The 18717-nt window shown below is 41.9% G+C and overlaps 1 protein-coding gene across 2 annotated transcripts in view; it reads left to right on the top strand.

The window, feature by feature from the left end:
* The window catches only part of LOC115473858 (putative bifunctional UDP-N-acetylglucosamine transferase and deubiquitinase ALG13), a 153549-nt gene that overhangs the window by 89845 nt on the left and 44987 nt on the right, over positions 1-18717 (top strand). For both annotated transcript variants that reach the window (XM_030209005.1, XM_030209004.1), the window contains 5 exons: positions 437-561; positions 8890-9127; positions 11827-11940; positions 15751-15907; positions 18543-18678. In XM_030209005.1, the coding sequence (XP_030064865.1) occupies positions 437-561; positions 8890-9127; positions 11827-11940; positions 15751-15907; positions 18543-18678 (770 nt within the window). The remainder of the gene's footprint in view (positions 1-436; positions 562-8889; positions 9128-11826; positions 11941-15750; positions 15908-18542; positions 18679-18717) is intronic.

The raw sequence follows: 18717 nt of genomic DNA, 5'->3' as shown, positions 1-18717 counted from the left end.
ACAGGTCTTTATCTGCCGTCATTTACTGTGTTACAGTGCGGTCTCAATTATCCAATGTAAATGGGACGAAGCCATTGTCAGATAATATGGAAAACAGTGCATAAAGAACAGGTGTATAGGGTATCTGTATTTAAAATACAGTATTGTTTATTAACACTAACCATCCATGTGTGAAGCCAGAAAACAGGAAGAGAACTTGCACACTTTAACAGCAATTTGATGATGTCACGGGGGGGAGGGGTCCTGTCAGATATGCTGGTTGGTTGGATTAGCGAAGGTCAGATAATCGAGACTATACTGTACTACATTCAAATGCCGGTTAGTCTGGCTGAAGGTGTGAAAATGATGAGGGAGAAAACTGCCTTGCTTGGAGTGGAGAATGTGGATATATGTCATTAATTGCCTTTCTGCCAATTTCTTTTGGTACGTTTTGTAGGCATATTGTTCCCTTAGTGAACCTGAAACCTGTGACCCAGGTGACGCCTGTCCCTGCCTGGAATGTTAACTCCACTAGAAAAGGAGGGGGCTACCAGAAGATGTCGGGCTACGCCACGGAAATGGGTTTGTATAGAACGTACTAGAAGGATTCTGCTCCTGCTCTTAGAATAGCACAGAATGAACCTTAGCTGAGAAACAGCTTGCAAAAGTGCTTTGGGTGGGGGTGTTGACCTTTTCTTCCACTGTAAGTACTTTTTTTATTTTAAAAAATGTATATCCCGCTCCGTCTACAATTCTGGCCGATTTCGCAACCAAACGTGCAAAATACTGCTGTCCACAGTCAACATCAAAATAGAAGCACTTGATCAAATTAAGGCAAAAGTGTAAATTCTGTCATTGAGCAAAAGGTTTATTAAGTAAATGGGCACTAAGATACTTTCTAAAATTCCCTGCCTCAGTAATCATAGGGACATGGGGAAGGCATTCTAAAGGACAGGTCCTGTGAGCCAGAAAGTGGAAAAGTGGAACGTGGAGTGTTTGCTGGCATAGTGTTTTCCAGCAGAATATTGACCCAGAATTGTGACCTGTCCCCTCATGCCCTGCCACACCCATTGTAGCCAAGAAGAGGAGACAATGGAAAGGGAGTTATTTTGATGCCCCCCCCTCCCACCCTTCCTTATAGCTGCAGCACCCACACAGCCCTAGAAACGGCCATGGTGTTTCCAGATTCTCCTTTGCAGAGGTCAGTTACAGCAGTTCAGAAACTGCTGCCTTTCCACAGAGGAGAGGATCGTGGTTCTAGGTAGAGCAGGCTGTGTAAGAATGACTTGTCATCCAGTGATGTGTACCATTGTAGATTTTGACAACAGGGCTAAGGGGAAGGGGGGGGGCTCCTTAGTCTGGGCAATGGCTTGGCGGGACTACCACGAGACTTCCCCAAGCTCCTGCATGTTGTGGCTCAAGAATCTGCAGCCATGTGGGGGAAGACAAAGACTGAGGCAGCACCAAGGAAGAAGAGAAAATCTGGAGCCTGAGCCCTGCTGAGATAAACGCAGTGAGAGGGAGGGTGGGTCTGCATTAAAAAAAAATAAAAATCAGAGGGGCATGAGAGACACTGGGTGAAGCTGGTGAAAGGGGCATGAGAGAGAGAAACCAAGTGTGTGTGAGAGAGGATAGTGTTCACTAGGGGAGAGCCAGTAGGAAAAGGAGAGAGAAATGCCCAAAATGCACACTGTGATTAAGCACAATTAATTGTGTGATCAGTTTTAATCCCAGGATTAATCACGGTTAAAATTTGCCCGTCCCTAATTTAAACAATTACCAGCACTTGCCAAATGCGAAAGGAAGCTAGGATTAATGGCTGGCCTGACCTAAAGGTTGCCATTCTCTTTGGGTACCTGAGCACGTCACCAAACGCAAAAACACAGTACCACCCTTGATCAGAGGGTGGCCTCACCTTCAGGAAAATTCCCCCCCCCCTCCCCCCAGAGACTACAATATTGTAAGGACACAGTAGAAACAGTAGAAATGGATACTGTGCAAGCCATACAGAGAGTTTACAGTTTTCTCTAGAAGATAAAAAGGATAGATAATGTATAGGAATTTTCAAATAAGAAAATGCTTACTCAAAATTAATGGGCGTGATAAAAGGTTGGGAGGAAGAGATTATAGAGGGAATATTTTACTGAAGTCAATAGATGCTTTGAACAGTTTGTTCCTGGAGATTGTTTGTTAGTAGCCAAATCTGACAATTCAAGGCTGCTAATCCATGCCTCTCTGTACCACCAGACTGTTCCTTCCATCTTGCTCTGCTGTATGCCTCCAATAGACTTAAATCCAGTGGTGTGCTGGTAAATTTTTAACAGGCGCTCTCCCCGGTCCACCTCTGCGCCCCCCCCCCCCAAATTGCAGAGCTGGCTATAGCGGGGGGGGGGGGGGGGCAATGCATTACTCTCTCCAGGAAAAAAAATGATCCCAGGTTCCAATCTAATTCATGTTTAATGTGGGATAAAATGCCATAAGTAAATAAATATAAACTTTTAATGTTGAGCACCTGATTCTCAAGGTGAACATATTCCAAACACTGTAATGAAAATAAAATGAGTTTTTTTTCTACCTTTGTTGTCTGGTGACTGTTTTTCTGATCATGCTGGCCCAGTATCCGATTCTGCTGCTATCTGTCCTCTTAACTCCGTTTCCAGGGCTTCCTTTCCATTTATTTCTTTCCTCCTTTCATTTCTGGTCCTCAGCCTCTGCCTATTTTCTTCATCCATGTGCAGTTTTTCTCCTCTCTTCCTTTTCCCTTATCTCATCTCCTTCCTCACTTTTCTCTTCCCTCCATCCATGTCCAGCATTTCTTCTCTCTCCCCTCCTCTCCCCTGCCCTGCGTGCACCCATGTCCAGCAGTGACCCTTCTCTGCCCTGCATGCACCCAGATGTCCAGCAGTGACCCTCCTCTCCCCTGCCCTGCATGCACCCATGTCCAGCGACCCCCCCCCCCTCCATCCACCCATGCCCAGCAGCGACTCTCTTTTCCCCCCTGCCACCCCCTCCCGAGCTGTTTTATGAAATTCTTCTTCTCTTCCCTCCCTCCCGCCCTCCCGATCCGGTCCCTCACCACGCGCCCGCTTGTTTTTTAAATTCTTGGCTTCCAGCGCCAAGTCGCCGATTGTCTGAGTCCTCCCTTGCCGATTCGTGCTTCAAAATGGCCGCCGAGACTTCAGCCGAAGTCTCGGCGGCCATTTTTAAAGTGCAAATCGGCAAGGGAGGACTCAGGACAGTTGGCGACTCGGCGCTGGAACCTAAGAATTTAAAAAACAAGCGGGCGGTGAGGCGGATCCGGAGGGACGGAGAGCCAGAGCCGGCTCACTATTTTCAACAACCGGCTCGCAAGCCGGAAGAAAATTTAACAACCGGCTCGTGCGAGCCGGCTCCAGCACACCACTGCTTAAATCAAAGGCAGGGCTGGTGGTTGGGAGGCAGGGATAGTGCTGGGCAGACTTATACAGTCTGTGCCCTGAAAAAGACAGGTACAAATCAAGGTAAGGTATACACAAAAAATGGCACTTGTGAGTTTATCTTGTTGGGCAGACTGGGTGGACCGTGCAGGTCTTTTTCTGCTGTCATCTACTATGTTACTATGTAAATAGACCTTTGGTATCTCATTTCATGGAAAAACAACATAAGTTTTCGGAGGTATGGTGTTCTAAAAGTTACAGAGTGAAAAGGAGATATAAGGTGTTTACTTCGCCAAAGGGAGCAAAGATGGTTTTTTACACACAGTTATCCCTAAAGGATTAAATATTTCTATTGAATGGAAGGCGTTCCTATAATTTGGCACCTGAGACGTTCTGACGTAATCCTATGACGCGGGGATTTAAAGCTCTCGGCGTCCCTTGAGAGGCAGCCGCCATTTTGTGAAAAACTAGAAGAGTCAACGGTGGTGAATTGAAACTGCGGTCTTGGATGGGTCCCGTGGAAACTATTTTCCCCTGAAGCAGCCAAACGATGGTGAAATAGGGCACCCCTGTTGGGATTTAAAAAGAAGTGATCGGGACTTTGAGCGTATTTGTATTTCATTGAAGGATGGATACGTTTACTGCATCCAAGATAAGTGTATAATTTTAAACGTCAAATAACTTAGTTGCAGTCTCTTCTCATTTCTGCATCTTGGAGAGGTTTCTTTTCTATATGAAAGTGGAGTTTTTTTAGACTTATGATTAAAAGGAGACCTCTTTGTGAATGAAAGTACATCTTTCAATTTGGGGTGTGTCTGATTCGTACCGAGGTCTTTTTCTCCACTATTTTTGTCAGTGAATAACACTTAACTCTCCAGATACAGAACAAATTATTGTAGAATTTCTATTTAGTTGTGAGTGATGAGTTCTACAGATTCCTTTATTTTCTGAGTGATTTCAGTTACCCCAATACTGACCACCACACCTCAGCATATTATCTACAACACCACCTAGATCTTTTTCTTGAGTGCTGAGCCATTTGGATGCTGAGCCTTTCAATTTCCTAAGGTCTTCCTGCAAAATTTCACAGTCTGCATGTGTTTTAATAACCTTGAATAGTTTTGTATCACCTGCAAATTTAATCACCTCACTCATCGTTCTGATTTCCATATCATTTATAAACATGTTAAATAGCGGGCCCAGTACTGATCCTTGCGGCACTTCACTGTTCACCCTCCATTGAGAGAAATGACCATTTAACCCTACCCTCTGTTTTCTGTCCAATAACCAATTCCCAATCCACACCAGAACTTTGCCTGCTATCCCATGGAGTCTCTCAAGAGGAACTTTATCAAAAGCTTTCTGAAAATCTAGATACACTACATCAACCGGCTCACCTTCATCCACATGTTTATTCAAGGCCTTCAAAGAAATGAAGCAAATTGGTGCAGCAAGTCTTCCCTTGGCTGAATCCATGCTTACTCTGTCCCATTAAACCATGTTTGTGTTCTGTAATTTTATTCTTTTTAATAGTTTCCACTATTTTGCCCGACACTGACTTAAGACTGTAATTTCCGGGATCACCCCTAAAAAAAAAATCGGCGTCACATTGGCCACCCTCCCATCTTCAGGTAATATGGATGATTTTAACAACAGATTACATATTACTAACAGCAGATCAGCAATTTCATTTCTTCGAGTACCCTGGATGTATACGATCTGGTCAAGGTGATTTACTACTTCTTAATTTGTCAATTTGGCTCAGTACATCTTCAGGTTCACCAAGATTTCTTTCAGTTCCTCCGCATCATCACCCTTGAAAACCATTTCCGGTACAGGCAGATCTCTTATATCTTCCGTAAAGACTGAAGCAAAGAATTCAGTTTCTCCGCTATGGCCTTGTCCACCCTGAGTGCCCATTTTGCTCCTTTGTGATCTAATGGTCCCACGGATTCCCTTGCAGGCTTTTTGTGCTTCTGATGTACCTGAAAAATTTGTTAGTGTGAGTTTTAGCCTCTTACGGCATGTTTCTCTTCCTATTCTCTTATTTATTTATTTATTTATCTATTTAGATTTTGATCACACCTTTTTCAGTAGTAGCTCAAGGTGAGTTACATTCAGGTACACTGGGTATTTCTCTGTCCCAGGAGGGCTCACAATCTAAGTTTGTACCTGAGGCAATGGAGGGTTAAGTGACTTGCCCAAGATGACAAGGAGCAGCAGCGGGATTTGAACCGGCCACCTCTGGATTGCAAAAGACCAGTGCTCTAACCACTAGGCCACTCCTCCACCCCAAAGAATCTTGTTACTCTTTGGGGTTCTACATGGAATGTTGCTACTCTTTGAAATTCTGCATGGAATCTTGTTATTCTTTAGAATTGTAGAATCTTTATTTATTTGGATTTTGCTCACACCTTTTTCATTAGTAGCGCTTGAGCTACATTCAGGTACATTAGATATTTCTCCCTCCCAGGAGGGCTCACAATCTAAGTTTGTACCTGAGGCAATGGAGGGTTAAGTGACTTGCCCAAGATCACAAGGAACAGCAGTGGGATTTGAACCGGCCACCTCTGGATTACAAGACCAGTGCTCTAACCACTAGGCCACTCCTCCACTCCTTTTAGCCTTCTTTATTAATGCTTTGCATCTGACTTGCCAGTGCGTATGTTGCTTCTTATTTTCTTCATTTGGGTCCTTTTTCCATTCTTTGAACAATTTTTTGGCTGTAATAGCCCTTGCGTCACCTTTTAACCATGCTGGCTGACGTTTTCTCTTCTTTCCACCTTTGCAAACACGTGGAATGCATCTGGTCTGGACTTCCAAGGTGGTATTTTTGAATAACATTCATGTGTGATTTAGTGTCCTAACCTTAGCAGCCTATCCTTTTAGTCTCATTTTAACCATTTTCCTCATTTTATTATAGTCTTCCTTTTGAAAATTAAATACAGCTACAATAGATTTCCTTTGCGGGTTCATCCCAGATAATAGCTCAAACTTGATCATATTATGATCACTGTTTCCCAGGGAACCTAACATTGCCACCTCTCGCACTTTACCCTGCATGCCACCAAGGACCAGATCCAAAATGGCTCCACCTCTTGTCGGTTTCTGGACTAGTTGCTCAAAGAAGCAGTTGTTTATTACATCTAGAAATTTTATCTCCCTGGCAGTCCTCGATGTAACATTTATCTAGTCAGTTTTGGGGTAATTGAAATCACCCGTCATTATAGTGTTGCCCAACTTGCCAGCTTTCCTAATCTCTCTAAACATTTCTTCATCTCTGTTCATTGTGTCTAGGTGGATGGTAGTACAGTCCTACAAGAATACTCCTTCCTTTTACACATGGAATTTCTATCCATAATGAGTCCACACTGCTATGTTTTATATGGAATGTTTATTTTATTTGACTAAATTCCCTCTTTAACATTTAGCGCAACCCCCTCCCCCTCCAATTTGATCCTCTCTATCATTGTGATTCAATTTGTACCCTAACAGTGTCCCATTGATTTCCCCTTTTCCACCAAGTCTCTTGAGATGCCTATTGTATCTGCCTATTGTAAACAGGCAATTCAGATTGTGTATTGGGGCAGTTCTATAAACTGAAGAGTAGCAAATCTCCTGTACCGGATGGTATTCATCTCAGAGTAATGATAGAACTGAAAAATGAGCTTGCGGAGCTATTGTTAGTAATATGTAATTTAGCCTTAAAATCAAGCGTGGTACCGGAAGATTGGAGGGTGGCCAATGTTAACGACGATTTTTTAAAAAGAGGAGATCCGAGAAATTATAGACCGGTGAGTCTGACGTCGGTGCCAGGCAAAATGGTAGAGACTATTAAGAACAAAATTACAGAGCAAATTCAAAAGCATGGATTAATGAGACAGTCAACATGGATTTAGTGAAGGTAAATCTTGCCTCACCAATCTACTACATTTCTTTGAAGGGGTGAACAAGCATGTGGATAAAGGTGAGCCGGTTGATATTGTGTATCTGGATTTTCAGAAGGCGTTTGACACCTCATGAAAGACTCCAGAGGAAATTGGAGAGTCATGGGATAGGAGGTAGTGTTCTATTGTGGATTAAAAACTGGTTAAAAGATAGAAAACAAAGAGTAGGGTTAAATGGTCAGTATTCTCAATGGAGAAGGGTAGTTAGTGGGGTTCCCCAGGGGTCTGTGCTGGGACCGCTGCTTTTTAACATATTTATAAATGACTTAGAGATGGGAGTAACTAGTGAGGTAATTAAATTTGCTGATGACACAAAGTTATTCAAAGTCATTAAAATCGCAGGAGGATTGTGAAAAATTACAAGAGGACCTTACGAGACTGGGCGTCTAAATGGCAGATGACGTTTAATGTGAGCAAGTGCAAAGTGATGCATGTGGGAAAGAGGAACCCGAATTATAGCTATGTCATGCAAGGTTCCATGTTAGGAGTCATGGACCAAGAAAGGGATCTAGGTGTCGTCGTTGATATGTTGAAACCTTCTGCTCAGTGTGCTGCTGCGGCTAAGAAAGCAAATAGAATGTTAGGTATTAGGAAAGGAATGGAACACAAAAATGAGGATGTTATAATGCCTTTGCTCCATGGTGTGACCGCACCTCAAATATTGTGTTCAATTCTGGTCGTCGCATCTCAAAAAAGATAGTGGAATTAGAAAAGGTGCAGAGAAGGGCGACAAAAATGTTAAAGGGGATGGGACAACTTCCCTATGAGGAAAGGCTAAAGCGGCTAGGGCTCTTCAGCTTGGAGAAAAGGTGGCTGAGGGGAGATATGATAGAGGTCTATAAAACAATGAGAGGAGTTGAACGGGTAGATGTGAAGCGTCTGTTTACGCTTTCCAAAAATACTAGGACTAGGGGGCATGCGATGAAGTTACAATGTAGTAAATTTAAAACGAATCTGAGAAAATTTTTCTTAACGTGTAATTAAATCTGGAATTCGTTGCTAGAGAATGTGGTAACGGCGTTTAGCATAGCGGAGTTTAAAAAAAAGGTCTGGATGGCTTCCTAAAGGAAAAGTCCATAGACCATTATTAAATGGATTAGGGGAAAATCCATTATTTTTGGGATAAGCAGTATAAAATGTTTTGTACTTTTTGGGGATCTTGCCAGGTATTTGTGACCTGGATTGGCCACTGTTGGAAACAGGATGCTGGGCTTGATGGATCTTTGGTCTTTCCCAGTATGACAATACTTATGTAGTGGGAGACCTATACAGTTGGCTAAACCTGCTTCTTGTACATCCATGGAAGTACAGAAAGCACTATATAAAATCATTTTATTGTTTTGCTTATGATACTTTCGCCTCTGGCTGGTATTTTAAAATATAACGTATTAAAAATGTATCTGAGTATATTCTTTGTATGTTGTGATACTATTCTGAGCCAACAAATCAACAGATGCTGTAATTCTGTGTTGGTCCAATAAATGACCTCTGTGGTCTTCCTAGAACTAGTATAGTTACTCTTAGTTCTTTGTTTTGTGAAACTGCAGAGTTGGACATGAAGTCTCGAAAGCGGCTATTCAAGAAGGTGCGTGGGAAGGAGGTCTGTATGACAGTGGCTTACAGCAGAGGACTACCAGTTCTCCCACCGCGGCTGCAGCACAACATTCCATCAGGGCGCTCGTCTCCCATTCATTGCCCCCAGAATGCTGGAAACATTGTATCCTATGACCACTACAGGCCTCAACAATCTCCTCACAGGCACAACCGAGGGTATGGGATACCTAGGTATGGAACTTGTCAACTCCAGTGATGTGCTTTTGAGGTAGTACAAAGTGGGAAGACATGTCTTCCTGTTTTCCAGGATATTTACAGGAAGCGTAAGAAGATTTTGAGATGGAAGGAAGTTGTTCTTTACGTATTGATGACAATTGAATCAACAGAGGAGTATGGCACTTTTTTTTTTTTTCAAAACTGGATGAAACATGGGTAGACTAGATGGATACTGTGGTTGTTATCTATGCTTGTATTTGTGTTGAGATTTTTAAAACTTTTTTTTTTTTTTTTTGGTCCATGAAAAGTTTTTTTAATTGAAATGTGCAGTAAAACCTTCAGTTTTGTGTCATCCTCTATTTAATAGCCAGTCAAAACCAGAGTCATGTCAAAAGTCAAATGGAGGACGTGGTAATAGGATACCCAAAAGCTCCTAGAAATTTTTTAAATCTGTTTTTCCGACCATATGAGAATACTAGTAATTTTTCAAGAGACTAGCTCTAAATTTAAGCATGCTCTTGCATGTTTCCCATTGTGAACTCTTAACACACTCAAAAATAATGTTTGCTTTTGCTTTTTTTCTTTCTCTACCATATAATAAAATGGAAAAGCCACAGTTACCTCACGGTTGCCGAGTGTACAAAACCACCCAGCAGCTCTTTACTTCACCACTCTTCTTATGCGCACCAAAGCTTCTGTCAGCCTCGGTTGCTACAACTGACAACGTCCCTCATACCACCCAACTCTGCAGGGTTTCGATTAGCTGTGCTTCAAGGACTATGGTTCATTCTATCACTCTACAAAAAATAAGTGTTCCAACAACCTCTCAATAGTGCGTGAGTGACTACTGCTACTTATATCGCTTCCGAAGACAGGAAATGATGTAACTGACGGATGTGAACGTTGGAAAACTAAAAAGAGCTACCAAACTAAAAGTCACAGATGGTATGAGGGACGTTGTCTGCTATAGTAGCCGACACTGAGAGAAGCTTCAGTGCACATAAGAGCAGTGAAGAAAGGAGTTGCCAGGTGGTTTTGTACGCTTGGCAGCCATGAGATAAGTGTGGTTTTATCATTTTATTATATGTTGGAGATTGAGTGTGTGCATTAAGAGTTAACAATGGGGAACATGTGAGAGTGTGCTTATATTTAGAGCTAGAGTCTCTTTAGGAACAAAAGTAGTACAACTTTATATGTTAGCTTTGGATTGCATTTAAGAAAAAATTCTGTATAGCATTGAAGTGTTAAGTTTATATTTCCCTACTTAAGTAACAGGAATACATTGAGTATATTTTGTCTTGTATACAATGTACTGAATACGAATGTGAATTGAAAGACTGAGTCTAAGGAGTTGAAGAGCTGATGGACCTTGAGAACAGCATGATGACACGCTCTCAAGACAAATCCCTCCTTTCAGTACCCTTCTCCACCACCGCCAACTCCAGGCTCCGCCCTTTCTGCCTCGCCTCACCCCACGCGTGGAACAAACTCCCTGAGCCCATACGTCAGGCCCCCTCCCTCCCCATCTTCAAATCTCTGCTTAAAGCCCACCTCTTCAATGTCGCCTTCGGCACCTAACCTCTACACCTCTACCCAGGAAATCTAGACTGCCCAACTTGACATTTCGTTCTTTAGATTGTAAGCTCATTTGAGCAGGGACCGTCCTTCTTTGTTTATTTTGTACAGCGCTGCATAATCCTAGTAGCGCTCTAGAAATGTTAAGTAGTAGTAGTGAATTCACTATTATGATTGTAATTATTGAAATTCAGCAATAACAGACTCGTGAAGTATTAATTGCGAGAAACAGAATATAAGTGATGTATGCAGTGGTGAGTATGAATGGAGTGTAGGGACGTATTGTATTTTGGTAGTATAATAAAGACGTTAATTTGATAGTTCACTATAAAATTCTGGAGAGTGATTTATATAATCTTCACTGAGAATATTGAGATACAAGGAGTGCTGGTAAAATCAAAATTAGGGGTTCAGTGACTGAGAAACGTATCCGCCCTCTAGGAGGTACTCTAAATTCAGTGAGTACTCTATGCGGATGAGTTATAACTCGTGAGAATCCCTTTATAGTACATATAGAGGCGTATTCTCGAAGCACTTGGACTTAAATAGTAACGTATGGAACTTTGTAAGTCTAAGTGCTTTGGAAATGAGCCCCATAACAAATTTATTAATGCATTAATCTCTATTTATAGAGGATAGTTGGGTTTGTGGCAATTTCGGTTACTAGTATTCTCATATGGTCAGAAAATAGCTTAAAATTTCTAGAAGCTTTTGGGTATCCTATTAACCACATGTCCTCCATTTGACTTATATCACCCCGATTTTGATTGGTTTTATATTGGGATTTTTTTGTATTATCCTCTATGTAGCAACAGTGACTGTGGAACAGCAAAATGACTTTTTCAGGCTAAGAGAAAATGGCTGTTAAAACTTTTGGCCTGCACACCCCTTTTGGGTATTTTTTTTTAATTTTTAGCTTTCCATGTTTAACAGAATTTTTAGTGTTTTAATTATTTAAAAATTAAAATTTTTCGTAGTCAGTATCAGTAGTGCAAACACAGAAAAACTTGAACTTGGAGAGTTTTCTGTCATTTTGGGTTAAAAACATAAAACCGGAAATGTCGGTCAATAACACTTCAAGTGAACGCATATCACTAGTACTTAAATGTCTTAATTGTGGCCCTCTTTCAATGTTTTAGGGGTTCTCCTCGGTATATAAACAGACACAATGTGGTTGGCCCTGAAGTAGCGTTCTACCCGGGCCCTGGAAAAAGATGCTACCAGAGCTATGACAACTTTTCCTACCGCTCACGGTAAGACACTGAGAAACATGGAATGCAGAAATGTACAGAAAATTCTAGGTTTGGAAATCAGATGTGTAGCCTTAGCATATGAGCTTCGCTACGACACTGGACTTCAATTTTATTCTTTTTCTGTGAAGCCTTGCAAATGCCTTGTGTGAAAAATGCGTAAGACAGAATCTGTCCTGTAAATGGTCAGTATACCTGAGACATATTAAAAATGCACAGTGCAGTCTTGGCTCTGTGAAAAGGTACTGTTAATTTTGTCACTGATTTGTCTCACGCCTCCCCTCCCAATTGTCTTTTACCTAGATGTTATTTTTGTTTCAGCTGGCACTAGCAGTTTTGCAGGCAAGTATCTGCGGACCTTCGAGTAGATTTTCAAAAGTGAAAGCTCTATACGTAATTTCCCTTCCGCGATTTCCACAGTTTTTTGGGAATCAAGACGGGGTTCTAAAATTTAAATGCCTGTACTTACTTTTTGAACCTATTTGCTCTGTCCATTTCTCTATAGAGGGTTGGGGTGCTCCCTGAAGCGACTTTGCACAGGTAAACACCCGTTTACCTGCTTGAAATCCTCTGAAAATCACCCTCTACAAGCTTTGTCTGTTTATTTTATTTATTTGTTACATTTGTATCCCACATTTTCCCACCTATTTGTAGGCTCAATGTGGCTTACATAGTACCGGAGAGGCCTTTGCAGGCTCCGGTGTGAACAAATACAGGGTGATGTGGTAAGATCAAGTTCATGTGGCACAGCCACATTAGGGAATCGGAGAACGGAAGAGTTGTGTTATGTCCATTACGTGCTTTAGTTTTGTTGTGTTGCAGAGATTAGGCATTTAAGTTGGGTCTGTAGGGTATGCCTTTTTAAACAGGTTGGTTTTTAGTGATTTCCGGAAGTTTAGGTGGTCGTATGTCTTTTTCAAGGCTTTTGGTAATGCATTCCACAGTTGTGTGCTTATGTGGGAGAAACTAGATGTGCAAGTTTTGTATTTAAGTCCTTTGCAGCTTGGGTAGTGCAGATTTAGATCGTGTTGATTCGGATGTATTTCTAATAGGTAAGTCAATCAAGTCTGTCATGTAACTCGGGGCTTCTCCGTAGATGATTTTGTGAACTAGGGTGCAGATTTTGAAGGCGATGCGTTCTTTGATTGGGAGCTAGTGTAGTTTTTTGCAGAGGGGTTTTGCGTTTCAAATCGCGTTTTACCAAATATAAGCCTAGCTGCCGTGTTTTGAGCGGTTTGAAGTTTCTTTAAGGTTTGTTTTTTACATCTCGCATAAAAATTCCATTGCAGTAGTCTACGTGGTTTAGTAGCATTGATTTGTACCAGGTTCAGGTTGCGAAATGTTTCCCTTGGAAGAATTGCTTCACGCATTTTGTTTCCACGTTGAGTGGAACATTTTCTTTGTTGTGGATGCCATTTGGCTCTCTAGCGTTAAGTTACGGTCCATTGTAACGCCGAGGATTTTCAAGCTGTCTGAGGAAGGGTGTGATCTGGGGTGTTGATACTTGTGGGGATGTCTGCGCAGTGTTGGGATGAGAGGATGAGACAATGAGTTTTTTCTTTGAGTTTTAGTTGAAATGCATTTGCCCATGAATCCATGATCAGGCCGAGCTTGATTTCGTTGGTGATTTCTGTCAGTTTGGTTTTGCAAGGAATGTATATTGTGACGACATCTGCATATATGAAAGGGTTAAGGCCATGGTTGGATAAGGACTTGGCAAGTGGGGGGGTCATCATTAAGTTGAATAGGATCGGTGATAGCGGAGATCCTTGCGGTACTCCACAGTCTGCTTTCCACGGTGAGGATATGTTTGAATTTGATTTTACTTGATAGGTTCTTGTGGTTAGGAAGTCCTTGATCCAATTAAGTATGTTTCCACCAATCCCGAACTTATCTGGTAATCTTATTAATATATTATGGTTAGACATGTCGAATTGGAGGAGAAGGATGGTTTTGCCTGTTGCTATTTCCTGCTTGAATTTGGCTAGAAGAGTGATTAATACTGTTTCCGTGCTGTGGAGGGGGCGAAAGCCTGTCTGTGATTCGTGTAATATTGAGAATTTGTTTATGTAATCTGTAAGTTGTTTGGTTACCATGCTTTCCATCAGTTTGACCACCAACGGGATAGATGCTACTGGATGGTAGTTAGTGATTTTGTTTGGTTTTTTTTTCTTGGTGTCTTTTGGTATTGGGGTGAGTAGCATATTGCCATTTTCCTTAGGGAAGAGGCCTTGCTGAAGCATGTAATTTAGGTGGGATGTGAGGTCTGCTATGAAGCGGTCAGGGGCGGATTTCATTAGGTAGCTGGGATAGGTATCTAGTTTGCAGTGAGTGTTGGAAAACCTACTAATCGCCTAGGTAACTGTTTCGACGGTAAGGAGGGTAAAGTTTAACCAGGTCCCATCTTCCGGGTATTCTCCAGTGGTTGGATCCAATTCATTAAGGAAGTTTTCAATGTCTGTGTTGTTCTGAGGTAGTGTTGCGTAGGTTTACAATTTTTTCATTGAAGTACTTCACAAGTTTATCTGCAGATGGGATGTCTGTATTCGTGGTAGTGACCAAGTTGGTGTCTAGGAGTTTGTTCACGAGTTGGTATAGTTTCTTCGTGTCTTTGTAATCTGTCCCTATTTTGGTTATATAGTATGATCTTTTGGCCTGTCTTATTGCGTAGTTGTATTTTCTTTGTATTTGTGTCCATGTGTTGAGTGTATGTTCATCTTTTGTTTTATTCCATGCTGTTCTGTGGTCGTGTACATTTTGTCACTGTTTTACATTTTATCCTCCCTTTACATTCTTGGATTTTAATTCATTTTTAAGGGTAAAATATGCCATGTTGCTGCCCTCAGGTTTTGTTACCTTAGCTTAGGTGGCTAAGGATTTCAGGCAACTTAACGAGCATTCAGGTACAGCAAAGGGATCATCTGTCCCCTTTTCAATAGGTTTTTGTTGTTGGGGCACAATTTGAAAATCAAGTTTGTGCCTCATTTTTCAAAAATGAAGTAGAGTTTGATTATAGTACACTAAAGTGGGACTGATCACTTGCAGGTGGTTTTGAGAAATGTTCAAGTCTGGTAGTGACAAAGTCCTTTTCTTCTGAAAAGCAGATACGAGACTAATGTGAAATCATAGTCCATCAGATTCTAGATTTGTGCATGGAATATTATCTTTTTCTTTCATATTTTCATTTGTCCTAATTAGATTGTAAGCTCTGTCGAGCAGGGAGTGTCTCTTCATGTTCAAGTGTACAGCGCTGCGTACGTCCAGTAGCGCTATAGAAATAAGTAGTAGTAGTAGTTGTTTAACATTTTAAAGAAATGGAAGGAAAAACTGAAAAGATGAAAATTCATACCCTCCCACCCCAAACACTCCTACTGCTGAATTTAACTCTATATGTCATCCAGCACCTCCACATGCTTTTTGCCATCTTAGGGTCTGGGAGTTAATCCCACCCTGGGAGTTAATCCCACCCTGCTGCCAGTCCTAAAAGATGACATTGCCTAATTGACCTTTCCTATTTCATGTCAAATGTCAGCACTTTGGTTTTTGTGCTGTTAGCCCAGCTATCATTCCAGCCCGTGTCACAAAAAAACTTGAATGAAAAGATACCTTTGGTCCATGGAGCCTGTGACAGAGGCAGCCCTGCACATCCTGGGCCTAGTGGTCTCTCCCGAAAACATGTCCATCACTGGATCTAATGTGGCACCCTCTAGAGAGCATGAAGCCCCCCCTTGTCTGCAAAGTATGCTTGTTTTGGCTGAGTGAAAATTGTATTCCCCTCTGGTCCTTAGAGTGGTTCCACTTCTCCACCTCTAGGTCCTACAGCCGTAGTCGTAGGCAAATGCACTGCCTGAATAAAGAATGTCAGTACGGCTTCGCTCCTGGAAACGGGGAAGAGCCCAGAGGTCTGGAAGAAACCATCACGTTCTACGAGATTGAGGAAGGCGATGAAACAGCGTTCCCAGCCTTAAACGTGAGTCTCTGGCTCCTGGCTGAGCATCTGCTTATATTTTTAACACAAGCATGTGTGATAAGTGTAGGCGATCAGGTTGTTCTTTATTTAAAATATATATCTCAAATATTTCAATAAGCATTGTAAGTACATTTAAATATGAGGAATGATCCTGAACAAAGACAAATACAAGTGGAAAAAGGTAATAAGTATGTTTTATTTTTCTTTGTCTGTTATTTTGTCATTTTTTGTTTCCTTTCCCGTTTTTTGTCATTGTATGTGTTTTTCTAAAGTTATGTATTTAATTGTTAGTCAATGGAGGAAGCGATTCATAGTAATTTTTGAATCTAAAATTGAGGTTTCCATTGCAAAGCACCAGCGCACTATAACGTGTCCCAAGTGGTGAGTAAGGATTCCTCCCCTGCACCAAGTAGAATTTGTAGCCCTTCAAGCGATTGAGAGTCAAACTTTAGGCTTACCGCTGCCGGGTGCTCCCCTCAAGCTCAGTCTCCACAAGTCTTACCACAGATATGAGAGTTTCAGGATTGATACTCTGTCCCACGCTCTCCAGCAAACCTTTCCTTCTCACTCTCTTAATGGTTTTTTTTTTTGTGCTGGAAAAGGAGATCTCCACAAGAAACAGGGGAGAAGGTGAAGGGAGGGAAGAAGTAAATTCGCAGGGCAATGGAGACGGGGATCTGACAACCTCAGATATGATACTGGGGGACCAGTTGACCAACTGGACCAGGAGCAAAGCACTCCGAACTAGAGGCTGAAAAGTGTGTCCATCCACCTGCCGGAGATAGAAAATACTGAGGAGCTGGACTGATTGCCAAGAGAGATGTCTTGGCTCAATTTTCAGTTCTCGTTCTCCACCTGCTGGTGGTTGGACACAGCTATCTGACAGATTCTGGAATACTGAGAAGCACTAATGGAAAGAAAATGATCAAGTAAGACCTAATTTCTCCTTTCTATCCAAATTTTATGAAATGTACAGGAGGCAGAGGCAACAGGAGTTTAAACCAAGAATAAGACAAGGCAGCAGTAGCAGAGGCAAAAACACCCAGTGGCCCTGCAGGAGGGGCAGGGTAGTATGAAAGTGTGGCATGAATGCCCCAAGGGAGTAAGGGATAAAGGAACATGAACAGTGGTCTTAACAACACAAGATAACTGAGCACAGAAATGGCTTTGCTGTGCAGGTGGCAAGATGTGTGGACTGGGGTGGCATAAAGAGGGAGGAAGAAATGGACAACGGATGAATAAGATGCTGGTAGGCGTCTCTTTAATTTTGTGATTTATCGTGATTGAAAATTTAATCGAAATTCATCCCTACGACATGTATAGTCTGCTATATGGATTATTTGATTGGTCAGAAGGTTAATTTTATTCCAGAGGCACTAAATATTCCTGGTGCTGTGAAGGGTGGTGTACCCTTGGGTTGGGTCGCTCTACTGTCCACCCATAGCTCTCCTTCACAGTCACTGTTTTTCTTAGCAGTAACTCTTTTTCTGTATCCAGTGGACTCACCTTTACCTGCCAAGTCCATAAACCGCTACTAAACGGACTTGGAAAAATCCAAAATCCCAGGAATAACATGTATAGAATGTTTGTATGTTTGGGTTGCTCGCCAGGTGCCCTTGGCCTGGATTGGCCGCTGTCGTGGACAGGATGCTGGGCTCGATGGACCTTTGGTCTTTTCCCAGTGTGGCATGTACTTATGTCCTCTACTTGGCTCACTTTTATTACATAGAGCAGTGATTTAACCTATTGTGATGTCATAGTGGCTCATTCCACCAATAAGAGCCAACCTCATTAGTGATGTCACAATGGCTTGATTGTATAGAATGTTTGTACGTTTGGGAAGCTCACCAGGTGCCCTTTGCCTGGATTGGCCGCTGTCGTGGACAAGATGCTGGGCTTGATGGACCCTTGGTCTTTTCCCAGTATGGCATTACTTATGTACTTATGCCAATGCAGGGGACCTTCAGGCAACCAAAGACCAGCAACCAAAATAAATAAAAACTCTCTCCCTAAAGGGCAACTTAACACTTTTTTATTAACCACAAACTCCGTCATTCCTATCCAGAAGGGCCCTATCTTTCTGCATTTTATTACAAAGCTACTCCCCTTGGGCAGGGCTTCCTCCCACCCAGGGACCTCCTATTCACTCCCCCCAGTGGCTCTCAGCAGGGTCTTAGTAATCCCTAACCTTCTTACTCTCTTACCTATCTATATGTTCCAATTTTGCTTTACCCTTCACTATCAGTTATAATGCTCTATTACGTATTGTGTTGACATTGTAAGTAGTCTACTATGCCATACTTTGTATTGTTGAATATTTTTACCGCTGTAATTGCCTATTGCTCATGTTTGGCCTAGTCTTACTGTACACCTCCTTGAGTGAATTCCTTCAAAAAGGCGGTAAATAAATCCTAATAAAAATAAATAGGGAATTACACAAACACTCCAGAACATTGAGAAAAAACAAACTTCAGGTTATAAAAAATGTATATATATTTATGAATAGCATTTAAGTGTCCAAATCCAGATAATTGAATACTTGGGTTGAGCATGTATTCCATTCCATATTTTATATGGGCAGTGGGGACCATTTTTTTTTTTTTGCTGTTTGAAAAGACCTTTTTTTTTCCCCTAGAGTCAAGGCAGCAACTCTCCAATTGTACCAACTTCAGCAGGGTTCTGGGTAACGAGAAGAAGCCCAGCCTCCATCGCCTCTGGCAAACAACCGATGACATCCTCTGAGGAAGAAGTGGATGAACCCAGTGATGGTGGTAAAAACAAGTATATATTTCATACGGGTATAGTTAGTG

Source organism: Microcaecilia unicolor, chromosome 7, assembly GCF_901765095.1.
Source record: "Microcaecilia unicolor chromosome 7, aMicUni1.1, whole genome shotgun sequence".
Taxonomy (NCBI): domain Eukaryota; kingdom Metazoa; phylum Chordata; class Amphibia; order Gymnophiona; family Siphonopidae; genus Microcaecilia; species Microcaecilia unicolor.
Note: the sequence above shows the minus strand (reverse complement) of the source record. Positions and strands in the feature narration are given on the sequence as shown.